Source organism: Natator depressus, chromosome 18 (assembly GCF_965152275.1).
Source record: "Natator depressus isolate rNatDep1 chromosome 18, rNatDep2.hap1, whole genome shotgun sequence".
Taxonomy (NCBI): domain Eukaryota; kingdom Metazoa; phylum Chordata; order Testudines; family Cheloniidae; genus Natator; species Natator depressus.
In genome coordinates, this window is record NC_134251.1 from 16,870,384 (window position 1) to 16,889,837 (window position 19,454).

The 19,454-nt window shown below is 50.3% G+C and overlaps 1 protein-coding gene across 2 annotated transcripts in view; it reads right to left on the minus strand.

The window, feature by feature from the left end:
- Window positions 1-6,971: 6,971 nt before the first annotated feature.
- Window positions 6,972-19,454, minus strand: part of LOC142000755 (uncharacterized) — a 71,710-nt gene continuing 59,227 nt past the window's right edge. The window contains exons 11-13 of one of the 2 annotated variants that reach the window (XM_074975281.1): window positions 17,803-17,970; window positions 13,913-13,984; window positions 6,972-7,503 (exon numbers count right to left, since the gene is read on the minus strand). In XM_074975281.1, coding sequence (XP_074831382.1) covers window positions 7,393-7,503; window positions 13,913-13,984; window positions 17,803-17,970 — 351 coding nt within the window. In that variant the 3' untranslated portion in view covers window positions 6,972-7,392. The remainder of the gene's footprint in view (window positions 7,504-13,912; window positions 13,985-17,802; window positions 17,971-19,454) is intronic. The other variant, XM_074975280.1, reaches the window with a different exon arrangement.

The following is a 19,454-nucleotide window of genomic DNA, read 5'->3' on the forward strand; positions in this document are numbered from 1 at the left end:
TTTTTTACCCACAAAAGCTTATGCCCAGATAAATCTGTTAGTCTTTAAGGTGCCACCGGCCTCCTTGTTGTTATTATAAGGAAGCAGTCACAAGCGTCCCTTTGAATGAGAAGAAAAGGGAATCTTAGCTGTGTTGTGCAGAATGACTGGTATATGCGGTTGGGACGTTTATTCTAACAGCAGAATGTGCAACAAATACTTTAAGTGGAAATAACAATGGAATATGGAAAATGCAAGCAATGTGTCCTAATATAAACAATATAGGAGTGAGAAATCTGGATAGATGAGTATTTATGCTTTTCTATGAGGAACATTTATTAGCGTGTGAAAGTTTGATGTATAACAGCAGTTGTAGCACTGAAGTTTGATTGAATGTATTTTACTGCCTGAGAAAATGACTTGGCCTGAATTCAAGCAGTCACTTGAATGCGTTCAAAGCATAATTAACTCCTGTCTGAGATTTATGAAAACGTAGCCTCATTTTAAATGTGTTGGGCATTTATATGACCAAATTGTCTACCGTTGAGCCAACTTCTCTGAGTGACTTACCTTTTCAATTGTCGTTCGCAGTGTTGGAGCCCTGTTGGTCCCAGGCTATCAGTGAGACAGGGTGGGTGAGGTAATATGTTATTGGACCAACTTCTGTTGGTGAAATGTACACGTTTTCAAGCTACCCAGAGCTATTCCCCAGGACTGGGGAAGGAAATCCGAGCGTCAGCGAAATGCAAGGTGGGGCAGATTGTTAAGCAGGCAGGGCTCACACATGCTGTCGGAGACCACGTCATTTTAAGTGAGCACTGAACCGTTACACCAGGGTAGGAATAGGGAGTGCTATGCTGCTAGACATGCCTCCTCAGCTCTTCCAGGTCAGAAGCCTGTTGAGGAAAATGTATTGTCATTAAGGACCCAATAACACTTTTAGTAAAAGATGGGGGTGTCTGGCAGGTGCTCAGAGCCCATTCCACCTTCCGTTCTTCTTCCCTGAAGTCTGTGTAGCGCTGCCATCCGCTATTAAAACAGATTCCACTCTAAAGCTGGCTTCATTTTGGTGGTCAAGGATGTGATTCTGTACCTGCCTCGCGGGCGGTTTGTCAAGCCTAACTAAGGAATCTTTGCAAAGTTTGCCATAGTCATGCCACTCGAGTCCCTGCGGTGTAGACGTGGCCCTAGCCTGGGCCTTATTTTATGTCCCTGTTAAATCCTATGGGGAGGGAAAACCAGAGAAGTCCTGTTCGTCTACTGCAGTAGAAGGGACTGCCCGAGAATGCCTCAGAACAGGTGTTTGGGATTTGCTAAGGATTTTTATTAATCACTCTATGGCCAATATTGTAATGTTGCTTCCTTTGGGAAGGAATTCAGCTACTACCTCATGCTGAATAGTACTTTAACTGCACAAAGAATCCCTTTGAAAGCACTGAGGCTGCCCACTGAGTAAAATGCTACTCTGAGTGAGTAAGGGTTTCCAAAGGAGACCCTTGGCTTCAGTAAGGTTGTTAGAAGTGTTAGTCATTGAGGGAAGAGCCTTTGGAGACCCCTGAATACAGAATCGGCTCATAGTGAATTTGGAAAGAGTAGTGGGGAATGGTTTCCAGTTATTTACAATTTCTTTATACCTATGCATGGTAGTTTCCTCTCTCAAATCCCAGAGCACTGGTACTCTGCCAGCCAGCTCCGGAATGCAGAGCATCGAGGTATATGGGGGTCTTCCAGCTGGGACAAATTTCCTTCCAGAACAATTAAACGAACCTTGAATTATGCAACATCTCTGGCTGAGCATTCAATTGAACAAGTTGCTGTGAGTTCAAGACCTCTTCAAGGGGACAGCGCACTGTGCTGTTGTGATCATCGGGCCTACAAATTGACCCTGTTTGTGAGCTCAACTGGGAAGAGTGAGTGAAAGTTAATAAAGTGTCACAATAACCTGTAAGAACAAATGTTGAAGGGAAAAGGTGCAAAAGGTAGACAGAGTAAAGGAGTCATTAACAACAACAAAAGTCTTCCTGCTGTAGCTCAAGGACTGTGTTAAGATCATGCGTGGTGAACAAGAAAAAGCATAGAACTGGAACTCAGTGACCCAAAATTGGTGTGTAAGAAAGTAGGTGGACAAAACGATGAGAGGATGAGAGGAAACCACCCACTGCTCCCTTCTGGCATCCTTCCCCTAGGAGAGAAGTGGACACACATGCTGGTGGACTGAAAGACGGGAGAACACAAAGGAGCGAACTTCACTATCGTGGCTGCTGCCCTAACCACCTCCTGGGACCCAGGCTTCCATTGGGCCTGCACTGTGCTGACCCTGAGACACGTCCTGGCCAGAGGGAGGAACCCAGATGACTTCACCACCTCTGCTGGCTTTGGCTAAGTCCCAGATGCCCCCTGAGATGTGAACCTTTGTGGCCCTTTTCCCTTGTGTCTCTTGTTCCTTTCCTACCTTATTTATTTTCTACGTTTCTCTTTTTGCCTTCTGTCTAGTAAGAGGTTGACTATATTTTGCAACCCTGCTGTGAGCCTGTAACCACAAAGAGGCTGCTAAAAGCCATGCCCTAAACAGCCAGCCCCATAGCAGGAGAAATTTGCAGAGAGGCTAATAAGACCTTGTGCTGTGCCTGTGTTTTTCCAGCAGTGAGGTTGTAAGTGAAAGTCAATACCAGAGACAGAAGCTGCACTTAACACTCTGACCTCATACCAACCCTGAAATGTGCTTGTTTACAAAAATCCAAGCTTTCTTTTGATCAAGTTTTGGAAGGGCCAGAAGGGAAAAAACAAAAGCAACAAAAAAACAAAGTTTTACTTCAATTCCTGAGACATATGTTTTATCAGCCAATCGGAGACTTTACATCGGGAAACACCTTATCCTACATCCAGCAAGTGTGCATCCATTTGCATCTGTTGTCCTGAAACTGTTGCATTTGCTTGATGTGGTTAAAATGTCACCTGCATATACACTGCAGAGCCCCTCACCTGGCATTCTGGTCAGGATGCATAATAATCCTTAGTGTCTTGATAAACACCTGCCTGAAAGAACTGGACCAGCGCCCTCTCCCGAGTTCTCTCCACGCCCAAGTGACCTGCCCACAGGACATCATGGGCTAACTTCAGTATTGGTTGGGGACCAGGAGCTGGGTTTGGTGGGCTCTGGTTTGAGTGTCCCAGATCATCCTCCCCAACAGGCACCCTCAAGTTCAAAACAGGAGTATGGAGAATTCTGGGCTGGGTCACACAGTTTCCCATTCGCATTAGCCAGTCAGATATATACAGGACTAAACCCTGGGTCCTCCCTGACTTTGGGTCAAATGGCTAAGCCCGGCATGGCTTCCCCAGGAAGTTGTCATGAAAGGTTTTGAGCCAAAGCTTTGGCTCAACATTTGTTCCCTTGACATCTCAGTCATTTAACTGTACTTTCAGGCTTGTCCCTAATCTGCTGTAAACTTTCTGGCCATGCTGCCTGGTCCAACCCTTTGCTCCATCATCTGCTTTTAAGCAGCCTTCGAACAAGCTTTAGTGCTCTTGCACACAGCTGTATCCCCACCATCTTGTGGCTTTTCCATTTTTCCTGTCCAGGGCAGAGTAAGGGGAGTAGAATACACCTCCTATTCCAGCCCACAGTTTGGAGGGGACACTAGAGGAGGTATTATAATGGGGGGCAGTTGGCTCTAATCCAGACAATTAGGGTCCAGGTCACCCAGGGCTGACAAAATTAGCACAGTGCTGTGTAGATTTTAGACCCACACCTGGGTTTGGTAGACAGTCCACAGAGAGGAGCTACTTAGGTCTCAGCAAAGGCCAGCATACGCTGGCTGGATGTTAAATGAATTCTCTTAGGAGGGAGCCTTGCATTTAGGGCTGAGTTGCTATATTCCTTCCAAGCCCTAATTTCAAAGATTACTCATTGCTGCTATGCAGGCAGGGAATTAGCCTCCTAATTTAGATAACCTCTGCTGAGTCTCTCTGAATCAGCACACCAGTCTCATCACTACTAGGAGTTTATTTTCAGCACTTAGCCTAGCCTGTCCCTGCTCCCACCATCTGGGAGCCACAGGTGAAGGAGAACATGGAAAGGAATGGAGGAGGAGAAAAAGTTCAGGAGGAAGCTACCTGCATTATTCATCTCACAGTGCTGACTTGGGGGACGCAGAGATGAAACCATCACCCTACGACTCACTGCTGATCTTATCTTGGTTTGTAGAACACTGACGTTTCTGGGGCCCAGCTGAGAATTAGGGATGCATCTGGGCAGATACGTTCTCCTCTGATTAATCTATTTATAGCAGGTGGTGGGGACAGAATCGTGTTGCTTCCTGCCGCAGGGTTTGGAGGAGGCGAATGCAAAGCGTAGGCCCACTATTAACCGTTTCATCCAAATCACGCTAGCTGACGCCTGTTCCTTTGTAGCTTACCCTGAACTCCCTAACGGATCACGGTGTGGCTTCCTGTGGGAGAATGCATCACCGGCAGCAGTGGAGACTGGCTAACGCGCCTCAAGCCTGACCTCCAGGGACAACCTGGCGTAAGAGGCTGTCTTACGGGAGGCAAGGAATTTGCCATTCTGTCCCTGGCCTCTTTGCTGAGGGGGGCAACTAAGGTACCAGTTAGTGCCTGTGGCAATGTGGACAACTGTCCCCTAGGCCCCAGCTAAAAGCCTTCGTACAACATTTTGTGTCTCCAAAATATTTATACGGGTTGCCCAAGTTCTGAACACTCAACTCCCCACTATATTTAAAACAGCAGGATATATCAGTGAGTCGCTTGAGTTGTACAAAGCAGAGAGATTTGGGAACAATGCTCAGTAGCTGGGGTTTTGTGGAATTACTCCAAAACCCCAGGGCTCAGATAAAGCTTCACTCACGTGGGCAAGTAAACAGCTCCTGGCTGTAGGTCTCTGGCCCAAGGCTGGAAAAGGGGAAGTACTCCAGTTACGAGTGGTGTGTGGCGAGGAGAGGGGAGCGGCTCCGTGATGTGCAGAGATATTAACACAGCCTCAGCACACGCTAACTAGCCACCCTTTCCACTCCCACGGAGCGCTCCCCTGGCCGGCAGGGGGGTTTCTGCTGAGAATGGCGTGGGGACGTCTGGAGGTGGCACATCGTCTTCCCATGAACTTCAGGCTGTTTTTCATTCGACTAAGGAATAGCAGCTATTTTGACAAGACAAATAAAATCAGGGAATAAGATTTCTTAAAGCCATTGTTAAGCTCAAATTCTGCTCTCACACCTAGGCAACTGCATTGCAATTAGTGGGGGTACGCAGGCTTAACAGAACACAATTGAGCCCCCCCAGGGTACAGAATTGGGTGGGAGGGGGTACAATGGCCACCATCTTGGCTGACACACTGGGGACTGAACTGAGCATCTCCAGAGCTAAAAGCATGAACCAGAGTCAGGGTGTCTTAGCTGGTGGCTGCAACCACTCACGTCCTCTGTGGGTTGGCACAGAGGGGGTTCTGTAGCAGGCACGCAGCAGTGGGATGTGTGTGCGCTTGTGCGTTTGGAACTGGAGCAGCTAAGCTGCATCCCCACCGTCTCCGGGAAGTTCTGAATAGCACTGACGGAACTGTGCTGGTCCCAAGTGGCCAGGGATTAGTACAGTTTGCTCTAATAATAAATCCAAGATCAACGGCAGGGGCTCACAGCAAGCAAGTGCCTTGTAACAAATTCAAAGGCAGGCACCTGGGGAGTGATTGGTCCTTATCTCCCTGAGAACACACTCCTGCGTGGACTTCGTGTGATGGCCAAGACTATAACAGGGTTCAGAAAGGATCTATCCTCCATGAACTTATTGAATTCTATCAATTACTTTTAGTCAGGATGGGCAGGGATGCAAACCCATGCTCTGAAGTGTCCGTAGCCTCTGTTTGCCAGAAGCTGGGAATGGGCAACAGGGGATGGATCACTTGATGATTCCCTGTTCTGTTCATTGCCTCCGAAGCACCTGGCACTGGCCACAGTAAGAAGACAGGACACTGTGGGCTAGATTGACTATTGGTCTGACCCAGTGTGGCTGTTCTTATGTACATCTGCTCCCTAGCATGTTTTGAAACGCACCTTCCTGTAATATTGCTGAGGGCCAGTAGCACTGTTAATGGAATAGTTCAGAGGGGAGGGTACAGGAGAGGGGGACAGATGATTGTACAATCGCCAGGGAGGTGAGCATTGTTTGCCACAGTGAAACGTCTGGCTCTTTTTCCCCCTCCCCTCCATGGTCCCTTCCAAACCATGCACAAGAGCGTTCAAACTAGCCAAGAATGACAGAGCGGGGTTTGCTGCAAAAGTACGTCCCAGTCAGAGCCCACCCCGACCCCAGACGACTCTCTCCGCTCAGTAAGACTCACCACTGCTCCTTCCCTTCGCCACAGCTGCCGCCTCCCACCAGCATTTAATCAGGACCAGTGGCAGAGCCGGTTTTACGGTGTTAGCCACGGATCCGTAGGAAGAACCCAGCTCCTGGTAACATTGGCAGCTGCGAAGTAGAAAAATGGTTGCTGCCTCTATCTACCCTTTGTCAGAGATTTATCAAGGATACGTTCAACACAGCTGATCATTCTGGTCAGGAGAGACAGTAATGAATCCACCCTGGGAGTCTATTTTGGTATATCCCTCCCCCACTCCTAACCACCCGCCCACAGTCCCCATGAGAGTCAGGCTCCCATCGAGCCACCAGAAGCGACCCAAAAATTTACCAAGTTGAGATATTTGCCCCTTGCGCCCAAAGGTCTGTTTTAGTTTCCACTCCCACTGCCCCTGCTCTGGGCTCCGGCTGGTCAGTTGCTGATGGACCCCAAGTGTTTAAACGACCAAGATGTTCATTTTTTCCTAGCAACACCATTTCCAGGTGGGGTTTGCAGCAGGAGGCATGATCCAAGTTAGCAAACAGACACCATTTTAAAGAAGCACCATTAACCAAAGGATTTAGAAAGAGATTCCTTTGTATTAGAGATCAGTCAAATGAGTCCAGGGCAGCAGCCTGGGCCAGTGCAACCACTGGTGTCTCGTAGTTCTGCAAACATCTGCCTCTCCCGTGCCCCAAGCAGTAAAAAATTAAAAAAAAAACCCTTCATCTGAAACGGGAGAGAGGAATAATAAAAGGAGGGGGAAAAAAATCAATAAGCGCCCCCGAGAGAAGCAACAAGATGTGGCCATGCTGGGGGTCAGAGAGCCCTTCTGCTTTCTCCGCCAGCGGGCAGCGCGGCTGGGATTGCACCGGGCACACACACACACACACACACAAGATGTGCATTTGGAAGTGGCCTGCTTGTGGGCTGGCCACACATTCCTCCAGCCCCGCCTTTGGAAGTTCATACTGGACCCATGTCGCTCGAGGAGATTCCTGCAACTCCTCCCTCCTGCTCCCATAACACGCCATTCTCCTCCCAGGCGCTCTGAGCCGCTGGCACCCTCAGTAGTAATCGTCCTTCTTGATCTCAGCTCCTGGGATGCCCCCACGGTCCTTATGCTCCTGCACCAGCTCCAGGTCACCGTTATCATCCACCTCCCCTCCGTGATCCTCCTATGTGCAGGGAGAAAGGAGAGATGGAGAAATCAACACTGAACAGAAAGCAAGAGCCCAACCCAGTCAGCCAAGGGCTGGCCAACATTCATGGTTTCGCCACCAGTTAATGTGGGCTGGGATCCAGGTCTGGGTTTGATTCTTAATCCTGCCACAGCCTTCCCTGGTGACCTTGGGCAAGTCACTGAAAGTCTCTACCCCACCTGTTAACTTTCCTCCCTCTCACCCTGTGTCTTGTCTCATCGGTTTAGATGTCAGCTTTCTGGGGCAAGGACCATCTCTTAGGCCTAGGTTACACTAGAAAACTAGGTTGGTTTAACTACATTGGTCAGGGTTGTGAAAATTCCACCCCCCGAGTGGCATTGTTAAGCCAACCTAAGTCCCTGTGTAAGTTGCGGGGAGGTGGATTTCCTACTCCCATGGGAGAACCCCTCCCACCAGCGTAGGTAGGGTCCATGTGGAAGTGTTTTAAGTGGAGGCAAGCCCTTACTGTGTGTCTGCACAGTGCCTCGCTCACTGGGGCCCTGGCCCCAGGGCATGTCCACAGGATCCAATACTTTGGACTCTGGGGAATGCCAGGGGTGCTAACGGGCCATTTGGCTGTCATTCACAGCTAATGAACATCCCCCTGTATTTAACTGTGTGAACCCCACAGGTGCAAACTGACCACAGTCCGATTTTTCAAGGACTACTTGAAAAATACTCAGTTCCTACAGGCAGTGCATACAAGAACATACCCTTGGGATTCAGGGAAAGGGTGGGCGGGGCTAGACTCCCAGGGTGTTAAATGGCTGTGATTTACAGTTAATTGGCCAGTTAACACCTTGTCCTTCCCTGGGTTCTGATGCACTGAGTTGGCATCTTCAGGCATGGATACCCAACCACCTACAGCTGGCAAGCAAATGGGGGTAGCTCTAACTAAGCGGCACCTGGCTTGTGCTGTCCTACTCAGAGATCGGCGCTCAAGATTTAGCACAAACAAAACATTGCAGGGCCTCATACTGCTCTGGAGCTCAGCAACCTTCGAGCTGGCCCCAGCTCCACAGGGGGAGCCTCTCCAGGCAGCCTAGGGCCCTGAGCGCCAGCTGTATGAGAGCTGTTGGCCTGTGAGAGCATCACTCTCCCCTGCAGGGTGCTTACATGCAGCCGTGCGACTGCTCATCACACGTGTGGGCCCGGACTGGTACTGACCAGGAAGCAGGCTAGGGAGAGCCAGGCACAGCTTGGGTCCGTCTGAATAAGATGCCAAATCTGGCGCTGATGTAGCAGTTAAAATTCTTTTGCTGAAGCCTGAGGCGCCTTGCTTCCTGCCCCATGGACAGCCCCCCACCCCACCACCCACAGGGTACAAGCAAGGTGGGCTTTCTCCCCCTGGGAGGCTTCTGACCAGCAAGGACACTTTGGGGCACAGGAGGGGGAGGGGGCTCCAAGGTAGATTTTTATTACCAACCACGCTCGCCAGCAGCCTGGCCTCTCTCTCTCCTCCTCGGTTTCTAGGAGACAGGCTGCTGCTGGCTTTGCTGTCGCCAGCTTCACTGAATCAGCCAGGCCTAGAGCTTTGCTCTCTGACCCACTTTCCAACAAGCACATCTAGCCGTTAAAATAGCAGAAGAGTCAAAAAGTGCTTCCAGGCCCCTCTCAAATCTCAGATCCCTGTCCGCGCAGGCCGGACGGCACGGGGCCACTCGAATCGGGTACAAAGCGCAGCTCAGGCTCGGAACCCTACCCCCAGGCTTTGGAAAGGTTCCACTCCAGATCCGCTGCCTAGAGGCTATTGGGACTGACTGCCTAGAAACACCTTAGCTTAGGGGTTTGCAAACCTCTGTTTGGGGCCAACATCTAAACAGAGATGGTCTTGGGGACTTTTCCCCTCCCATTTCCTGCCCCCACCCCACCGTCTCCCATCTGCCATCGCATAACATCCCTGTGACAACTACAGCACTTACATGGGAAAACAACACTCGGCCGAACTTTAGCACACTGTAATGCAATTCAGTGGCTGGAATCAAAGAAAAGGAGCCAGCATCATGAGGTCTCCAACAACCACCAGCTCCATGCGGTTTGGGAAGCGCGGCTCTAGAGTGAATGCCAGGGCTCCATCCCCACCAAACACTGAGCTGGCGCGCCATTGCAGAGCTGCCCTGATACTACAGGAAAACTCCAGTACAGAATGCAGAGATTGTGACGGCTAGATCTCGCTACAAAGGGAGTCAGTCCCTGACAATGGTGAATGAATAGCCAGGTTTTTAGAGGAGGGAGGGGAGTCCCTGGAGGAACCCAAATGACCCCAAGAGAGAGGCAGGCTATGTCACACCACCCAGGCCTCCAGGAAAAGCTTTCTAAAGCAGTGCAGTCAATTACGAAGGGCGGGGAGAGGAGCAAAAGAGGTCAGGAACACTCTGCATCCCATCATGTCACTTTCTTTGCCGGCAACCACCCTTCCCACAGGGAGGAATAGCAAAGCTCGTGTCCTACATTGTACAGGACTGCTGCCTTCCTCCCTTGCAACTTCAGGCTGAGCCCACAGATTTACCACCCATCAATCAACAAACAAACGCCCCACACGGTGATCTCGGATACAGAGGGAAATGACTTAACGCCCCCAGAGGAGACAGCCTTCTCTCACGTAACACTGTCATTTGATATTAGGAAATAATGCCCCTCCTGGGCCAAGGAAGCCCACCTCCCTGCATATGGCAATAGGGGCCTAGTGTTCAGAGCACTGGACTGGGAATCAGCAGATCTGAGTTCTATTCCTGGCTCGGCCACTGGCCTGTTGGGTGACACCGTGCCTCTTCGTGCCTCAGTTTCCCCATCTGTAAAACGGGAATAATGCTACCTCATTTGTAAAGTGCTTTGAGATTTATGGATGAAAAGAGCTCGACATTATTAACTATTTACTGTTCTTACGTGCTGTGAGAGAACATTCAATGGGCTCAGTGGAGATGGTGGGCTGAGGGCTCCCCTCTGACCCAGTCGCAGGGCCAGACCTACGGCTAAGGGCTGACCTCACAGTATGCATGGTGTTACGCACAAGCAGTCCCAAGCTTTTATAGGGTTTGTGGTGGGGATCTGGCTGTCGAGTGCAAGCCCCAAGGAGCTGTTTATTCAGCTTGTGCTTCAGGCCAGCCTGGGGCGAGCTCTTAAGTAAAAACAGTGGGAGCAAGTCGATCCCATCAGCCAAAGGGCAGTGGTAAGAGAGAGGCAGGAGATGGAAGGGGGGAGGGGGGATGGGGAAAGAGATCTAACTGAAGCCTCCCCTAGCCAGAGGCAGGAAGGGAAGGGGACACTGCATTGGTTTAGCTGGCACTAAGGGGAACAGCATTGCCAACCCTAAATGATCAAAAACCATCAGGTGGGGCCCCAAAATCATGAGACTGGCTTCAAAACCATGAGATTAAAAATACATAAGGGTGAGGCCTTTGCCTTTGGTGTGTTTAGGGTTCACGTTTTCCAGCTGCTCTCCTCTTTTCATGGTTATTTACTCCATGACAGAGGTCGCACTGCAGAGCTGAGGTCAGCGCTCCTCCACGTTCCACCCTCAAACTCAGCCCAGACTGGCAGATTGTGGGGGCTGCTCCACTATCCACCGAGGTCAAGGGAGTTATTTCAGCAATTTCCATGTGACTGGGATCAGCCGCCCCTGATCTGCAGAAGGGCTCAGCACCCACAGCTCCCACTGAGGCTCAGGGGGGCCTCTGAAAATCTGGCCCCTTTCTGCCATTGCAGGTCATTCATTTCCCAAACTGTGAGCCAGGAAACCTCAGAATCCCCCCCTGCGAGGACACATCCAGCTTCCACAGATGGCGGTTCCTCAGGCACAGAATGGAGCAGGTGAGGAGAGCTGGGCATTGTCTAGAAATTGCTCATTAACCCCCATGCAAGTCATCCTCCCCCACAGCCTTGCATTTGCACCTCCGAATTAGAGATCCCTCTTGTCCTGGTTTTGAAGTAGAAATTACATTTAAATGTTACAATCAGATGGCAGTAAAAATTCAAAAGGACTCCACAGGCAGCAATAAAGGGCATCTCCCTGTCTCTTCGCAATCAAAGACCTCAGGGAGGCTCTGTCCAAGGCAAAATTAGCTTGCCGGGGTGCTGTTATTTAGATACTGAATTCATTTTGGGGAAGGAAACTTAGATCTTGATAAAACAGCTCCCCATACACATACACACAAAACTCCCCGTTTAAATGGAAAGTGGTTCCCGCAATCTTTTCTCTTTTGAAGTTAAATGGAAATGGTTCAATTGAAAGCTCTGCCAGCATGGCTGCGACAATCAGGTTATTCTAGTGCATAATGCCAGGCAGCGAAAGTGACTCAACATGGCTACAAGCAGAAATGAAACAGACATGGCTGCGGCCACTGCCTAAGCTAAGGGCAGGGCAAATAAACCACCAAAAATAAAACTCGCCTGTAGCGTTGACAATTTCTGACAATGCCCCAGCTCCTGGAGTCCCGTGATTAGGTGTGAACCTCAGCTTTAATTACTTAAAAAAAAGTTTCTAGCCCTCCTGGCTGTGGAGAAAATTTTGAAAATGTGACCCCATAAAAGGTCCATAACCAGAAGACAAATATTATATATTATTATTTATTATGTGTATTACCACAGGAAGAACCACCAAAAATTGTTATTTTAAAAAGTCTCTGGCATAACAATAATCTCTCATTGTTCTATTCCTGGCTCTGAGATGTTGTAGCCCAGTGACAGTACCAGCCAGGGTTTAAATGGGGGAGGGGGAGAAGAGGGGCAGCAAAGGGTCACAGACCTGGCAAAAAAAAAACAAAAAAAAAAATTTAAATTGAGCTGGGTTCCTGTAGGGTGAATTTTAAGCATTGTCTGACCAAACCTGCTTCTCCCAGATGACAACAGCCATCACCACTACCAGGACATTTTTCAGACCACGTTAAGCCCTGAAAACCCTTGGCCTAAATTGTCCAGAAATGAATTGAGACTGAGACTGCCTAGCTTCAGACACCTTAAAGGGTCCTGATTGTCACAAGGCGGGTGCCCAGCACAGGCGGAAAATCAGGCCCCCCTTTTACAGCTGTCTCAAGTTGGACACCTGAGACCACAGCTCACTTTTGAAAACGCAGGCAAGTAAGGAAGAGAGGCTACCCCCGGTTGCAGGATGGTTATCTCAGAAATCTGCAGCTTTGTTTTGTTCAGACAAGTTAACTGTGTGCTTATGCCCCATTGACTTGGGTACATGCTTGCGTGTTTTGCTGAATCAGGGCCTTCATGGCCCGAGGCGTGAAATCCAATCACCCACCTATCTCAGCTTGCATAGCAACAAGCCATTTTTAACCACTGATCATGTGTTTATATCAGCAATGTAGCAGCTTTCCCCTCCGTGTCAGCATCCCCAGAAGGAGCCTTGGGATTCCTGGCTCTGGCTGCGGCAGAGTTAACAAGAAGTAGCTGAAGATAGGTAATCGCTCTGCTTTGAAAGCAGGCAGAAGCCCAGAGGGGACAGTTTCTGTTGGAGGCACTTATCTCTCGTCCATTATTAATAAACTGGAATAAACAGACGCCACAGCAAAACACAGAGACGCACCAAGGCGGAGGGGGGTTTTCAACTCTGCTCCCAAAATTAGACAATTTAAACCAAAAGCTGAGCCAGAGTGCAGAGCTCTTAGCAGGATCGGGCCTTGGTTTGATCAGGGTGGGAAAGCCACGCTAACTCAGGGTGGGGGACAGAAGAGAAGAGCCCGAACAGCATGGGGGCACCTGTACAGCCTCCGTGCTTTGGAACGGCTCACGTATGTCATGACTAATGTGGGGGGAGGGGATGAGGATTAACCAGATTAAAAGCCTTGTTCATCCTATTTATCATCCAGGGCCTGATTTGCACAGGCGCTGAGCACCAGCGAGTCTAACTGAAGAGAAGGACAACTTGGGGGGTGCTGAGCTACTTTGGAAAGAAGGCCCTGTGTGTGCGCATCACGCTACTACCCGAGGGCCCCCATTGGGATCGGGGCCCATTCTGTTAGGTGCTGCACAACCGCATCGGATAATAATGTCACCTAGCTCCTCCATAGTGCCTTCCTTCAGCAGATCTCAAAGGTCAGTATCATTGTGCTCATTTTATACCTGGGGAAACTGAGGCACAGAGCAGGGAGGTGACTTTCCCAAGGTCACCCAGCAGGGCCAGGAATAGAACCCAGCTTTCCTGAATCTCAGTCCAGTGCTCTGACCATTACACTGCAGAATGGCACAGTCCCTGTCCCAAAGAGCTTACAGGGACAGGCAGCCTGACTCCTATTCCTAGGGCGTTGTGAGATTTCCCCTAACAGCTGTCCCAACACACAGGTCTGCCCAACCGCTGCACCAGGCTCAGCTCCTGGTCTCAAACACACCCGCAGCCGCATGACAGAACAGGAAATGAAGAGGAACCTCAGTGTCATACAATTTCTTGCTCCTGATCCTCTTGGTAGTCGTCCATTGGCTCTCCCCTGGCTTTGTCTGGCCCAGCGGCATCCTGGAAACACAGGAGGGCAGACATTGGTAGGTCAGCCTGGTTTAAAGCTCTCAGAAGCACACACCCCACAACCCCAATCCTGACAGAGTGGCAATGCAGCTTTGGAGACCCAGATTTTCATGTATTAGAGCCCCAGGTCTGGAGGATGCTGAATCAAGACCCTAGAACATCAGACGTGACCCCATCTCTGTTGGGTGCTTATCCCCAATCAACGCTTCTGCCCCTTTTATCCCTCAGGCAGCCAGGGGAGCGGATGGAAGCAGCCAAGTCATTGCCCAGCAGCCACACGCCTTCGCGTCTGCCTGAGCATGGGAGCGCTCTTACGGTAGGGATCAGTGCTGTGCCAGAGCCCTGGGTGTGCAAGTGGTCACCCTGGGTTGAACAGGCCCTACAGTCAGTGGGGAAACATCTGTTAGAGAGAGAGAAAGAACAAGTTAGCTGGCAGAGCTGGGCAGCGATCGTACGGCTGAGCTAGCATCCAAGCGCCAGGGGAGTGATGTTCTGGGCTCGAGGAGGCACCAGTCCCCCACTCCTCCACCCCACTGCAGTTGCCCAAGTCACATTAGCAAAGCACAGCCGAGCTCAGACCTTCCAGCCAGAAGCCGGCAGCCAAGACCATGAGTTCTACTTGCTGCCCATTAAAATGAGAGATGGCAGCTGTTTGGGAGGCAGCCTGAGAAAACGAATAGCAATTCAGCCTTCCTAGTGCACGGAGGGCTGCAGAGTGCCCCTGCGGCCGGGGGAGGCCACTGGGCTGTGCAGCTCGCACCGAGAAGGTCTTGAACAGAAGACAGGAGCGCAAGGGGGGTAATGATCGAGCACTCTCTCCACCCACATGTAGGGCCACAGCCTCAGCTGGGGTCAATCAATGCAGCTTCTCTGACTGTAAGTAAGCTCCGGTGATTCGCACCAGCTGAGGATCTGGCCCATGGCTACTGCCTGTTTGCAGGCTTGCAGGGAAGGAGCCCGGGCTGCTGCAGGGCACCATGGCCGAGCCTGTTAAAACAGGGCATGGGCATTGAGAGAAAGGGTCCGTGGAGGGGGAAAGTCACTGGATCATTCTCCTCTCAATAGCAATGGCTGAGGGCTCTCTGCTCACATGGGAATATTCATATTCCCTGGAGTCACGGGTTCGAATCCTGGCTGACTCTGTTCAGCTGTTCATCATTCTAGGAGGCAGCATGGTCCAACAGGCTGGGAGCCAAGACACCCAGGTTCTATGCCCAGCTCCTCCACTGAGTCAGAGGTTGGCACCAGTGGCCCTGGCTCAGGAGAGCACCAGGAGTGGTATCGGGCAAGGTATTATGCCCCGCCTGAGCCTGACTCCACCCACAGCAGCCTGCCCAGCCGCAGAGTTAGAGACAAACAGAGCCGGATCTGAGGGGGATTTTCTTGGAGCCTCTTGCTGGCGAGCGTGAAATATTAAAGCTTTCGATAATTTACACCTCCCGGAGAGAAGGACTCAGACATGCTGATGCAGCTTCTGATTTACAGGCCTTCACTCAGGGCAACGATTCAGCACCTCCTCATTTACCTGATGGGCTGAGCTGCGAGGAGGCCATCCGCTCCTGCCCAGAGCTGCACTGATTCATGCCACCCTCCAGACCCCACAAATAGGACCCAAACCAGCTACCCTTACCCGAATACCCTCCCCATTGGGCTCACCAGGGAGCTAATCAGAGCCTAAGGGAGCAGTGCTCCAACATGAAAACCAGCTGACCGCCCCGCTCAGAAAAGGAGAACAGAAGCCAGGCATTGTGCTAAGGTTTATAGCGTTCACATGGTGGGAAGGCGCAGGCTGAGCAGGGAGATCCAGTGAGAGAGAGAAAGGGAAGGAAACAAGAAAGGAAAGGGGGGAAAACAACAGACAGGGGGAGCGTTCTGTCCTCTGGTTAGTTCTGTCTTCTCTAGGGCTGTTCACTTTTTCCTTTCTTGTCAGCCATCTGATTGCCAATGCCCTATTTATACCTTGTGCTTATGCAGCTCTGGCTGCTGCAGTATCTTGATGCTGCAATATAGACCGTAACAAACTCGTGAGGACAGCCATTCAGAACATAACAGCGACAGCAGGGATAGAACGTCCTCAAAAGCACAGGCCTCTCCCACTTGGACTACGGGAGAATCACTGCTTCCTATGAGCAGTATAGGACTTATGACACACAGTTGTGCAGTTCTGATTCCATCCAGTAGTTCATTAATAAGAAACTGACCAAGCTGATTAAGGAGTTTAAATTTTCCTCCCAAAGGAGTGCTAAGTTTGCACAAGTTCTCTCTGCCAGAGCCCTCAGGTCTTTCCTCCTAAGGTACCGGCACTCTGTCCAAACAGCGTGAACAGCTCAGCCTAGCCCTATGCAAAGACAAATAGTTAAGGTACAAATTCTTTTCCTACTAAGGGGCTGGAGGGTTTTATTCAGCAGGTGCAATCCTGCAGTGGTGGGCTCTTTGCTTCAATGTCTATTCCATTGGTTTGGAGTGTTTTTAGACTTGCTACCAATCATCGGTTTAGAGCCTGACAGAAAAATGCTCCTTTTAAAAACAAGTGACACAGAGAACTCTCGGCAGCCTGTCAAAACAAGCTAATATTTCCCTGCTCCAGAGTCTCGCTCCAGACACAAGAAGCGCTTCACAAGATGCAAGCGATCATCTTCTTGGAGGAGACAAGATTCTCCCTCGCACAGCGTAATTGCCACCAATCCACCATGGCTGCGGCCACATCACAGAAACACGGGAATTGCCAGACTAGACCAAGCAAGGTACATCTAGTCTAGTGTCCTGTCTCTGACAATGGCTACAACCAGGTGCTTCCGAGGAAGTCACGAGAATCCTGAAGTAGGCAGAGAGGGGATAATTGGCCCCCCCACATTCGATGTCATCCTGGATTCTAATAGTTTAAAGTTGGCTTAAGCCCCAAAGTGAAAGATTGTCCAAAATGTTGATTGTCCTTAAGTGTGACAAAGTAGGATATTCTGGCTATCAGTTTCCCTTTGTGAGTCTAGTTAATTTCGTGGCCTTAACTCCCTGGGATTAAACGGTGAAGCTCATTGCCACAGGGTCTGTGAAAAAAGATTTCCTTTGATCGGTTTTGAATGTTTCACCTTTTAATTTAATTGAACGTCTCCTGGCTCCTGTGTTGCGAGACTGAGAGGAGAGAAGTTTCTGAGTTACCTTCTCTAGACCCGGCATCAGCTCAGAAGGGGGGGGTGTATTGAGGGCCACGGGGCCCTTAAGGCTCTAATGCTACAGAGATTGCATGGGATATGCCAGGATTCCCAGTTTTCAGCCCTCCTGTGGTTACACCTATTGCCAATGGTGGCAAGTGGCCATAGTTGGAATAATAAAGTCCACCTTACAACCACATTTCTGCCCCCTTCCCTTCACCCCCTGAAGAATTAAGGTCTTGGGAAGCCCCGCTCCCAAAGTGGCACCGGAAGAGGCCGAAGAGCAAGTGGGACATGTTGCGCAATAGCTGGGCAGAGAACAGGTGCTGCCATGCCAGCCTCAGGGCAGGCGGAAGAGGGAGAAAGGAGGGCAGCTTGCCAGTGACTCCTGGAAGCCAAAAGAAAAACTGGTCATGACCCAGCTGGGACTCCATAGCTACAAGCTGCCCAGGAGCAGGAGATGATGGGGGAAGGGTTCTCTCACTGCCAGCCCATCACAATACAGCACAGGAGCTTGGGAGTGAAAATTCTCTTGGGGGACATGCATCCTCTCCCTCCCTCCTCCCACTTGTAGGGCCAAGGACCCTCTTCATCATCCTCCCCCCCCCCCGACACCCCTCCCTGCAGAAATGGCTTCCCCATCACATTACATTACATTACCTTCAGTGGCTTCTTTGTCTCCTCTTTCCCTAGCATGCTGGGTTCCTTGTATTTGTCTGACTGCACCACCTTCTCCTCAAAGTCCGGCCTCTCCAGCTCGGCCTCCTCAAACTCATCTTCCCCTTGGTTATTGGGGTCCTGAGCAGGGTCTGCGGCATCATCAGGCATCTGGGTGAGAGAAGCCTCTTGTGAGCACCCAGCACCCTCACACCCAGGACACACGGTGGCCAATATGAGCTGGCTTTTTCCACTGCTTAAGCCCAGGCCAATGAGTGGGAGAAGCTACAGCTGGGAATGCCAGCTTCCAGGAAGGGCTTCCCAACTCACTGCAGCAGTCCTCCTCAGGCTGGATCTCAGGGGTTTCCCCAGATCAGAGTCTCCTCAGATGAGACTGTGAGAAGTTACGGCTAAAGGAGGTGATGGGGCCTAGCAAGAATAGGCAATCTTCTTTGCTTACCAGTAATCTGCCCCCTTCACCTCACTTTCCACCCCTGCTGAAATCCCATGGCATTGTGTGTGTCTATTCTTTAGGTCTCTCCATCGGTCCAGCTACGTCGGTAAATGAAGAAACACTCAGCAGAAGTTGAGTCTTAATGAAGTTATTAGGAAGTCATTGCCTGGAATCTTTAGCAACTGAAGGAAGGAAACCACTTCACATCAGAAACTTGGTTTCCCTCATAGGCAATGAAATAACTCATTGGCAATAGGTGTGATGACCCTAAATCAGTCCCCCCGGAAAGGAAGAAGCTGTACTCTCTGTTTATCAAACTGACCTCAGAAGAAAAAGCTGCCTTTAGCCAAAACAAATCTGCATTTTGACAACGCTCTACACCTTGTTATGTGCGCGATGCTTTCAGATCTAAAGCTCCGGGAACCATAAACCAAGATGGTGTCCTTGGCACAGATGTTCTCAGGAGGTACATTGAACCCTGAGCTCCAGCAGAGAGGGGCAGACACACAGCTCCAGGCTGTGGGAGATTCAAGACTTCTGCCTTGTAGCAGATCAGATAGAAACATACCCTGTCACTTAAATAAAAGAATGGATCAGGAGGGAGAGGTGGCACCATCATCTCCTGTGCTTAATATCTACCATCGTTTTGTTTTGGTATTCTCCTCTGTAGGTCACCTGTGAAGAGTCTGTTTCCTCTAGTGGAGCTGGATCAGTGTTGACTCCTATCTAGGGGGAATTACCAGCTGGCATCCTCAATGAAAACATCGATGTCCTCCCCTCTAGGGAGGGCAGAGAAAGGTGAAAGCCTGTGCATGCGTCAAGGTCATGGATAAAGGTGTGATGTCCCCACGGACCTGCAGGCACCATGGTGGGCAAAAGAAAGTCAGACAAGCTGGAGGTTCAAGGCCCTGCCGATGTCATGGAGGCCAGGGAGGAACGCTATAGAATCATAGAATATCAGGGTTGGAAGGGACCTCAGGAGGTCATCTAGTCCAACCCCCTGCTCAAAGCAGGACCAATCCCCAACTAAATCATCCCAGCCAGGGCTTTAGAAATGTGTAGGGAAAGATCACTTTGCTCTGAAGTTACTACTCCTCTTTCTCCACTTTGGGGAGCATGGTCTCTCTCCTTTAGCCTCTCAAAGCCAAGAGAAGGCAGATAAATGGAGCTGAAGCTCTCCCGATGGACATCGATTACCGAA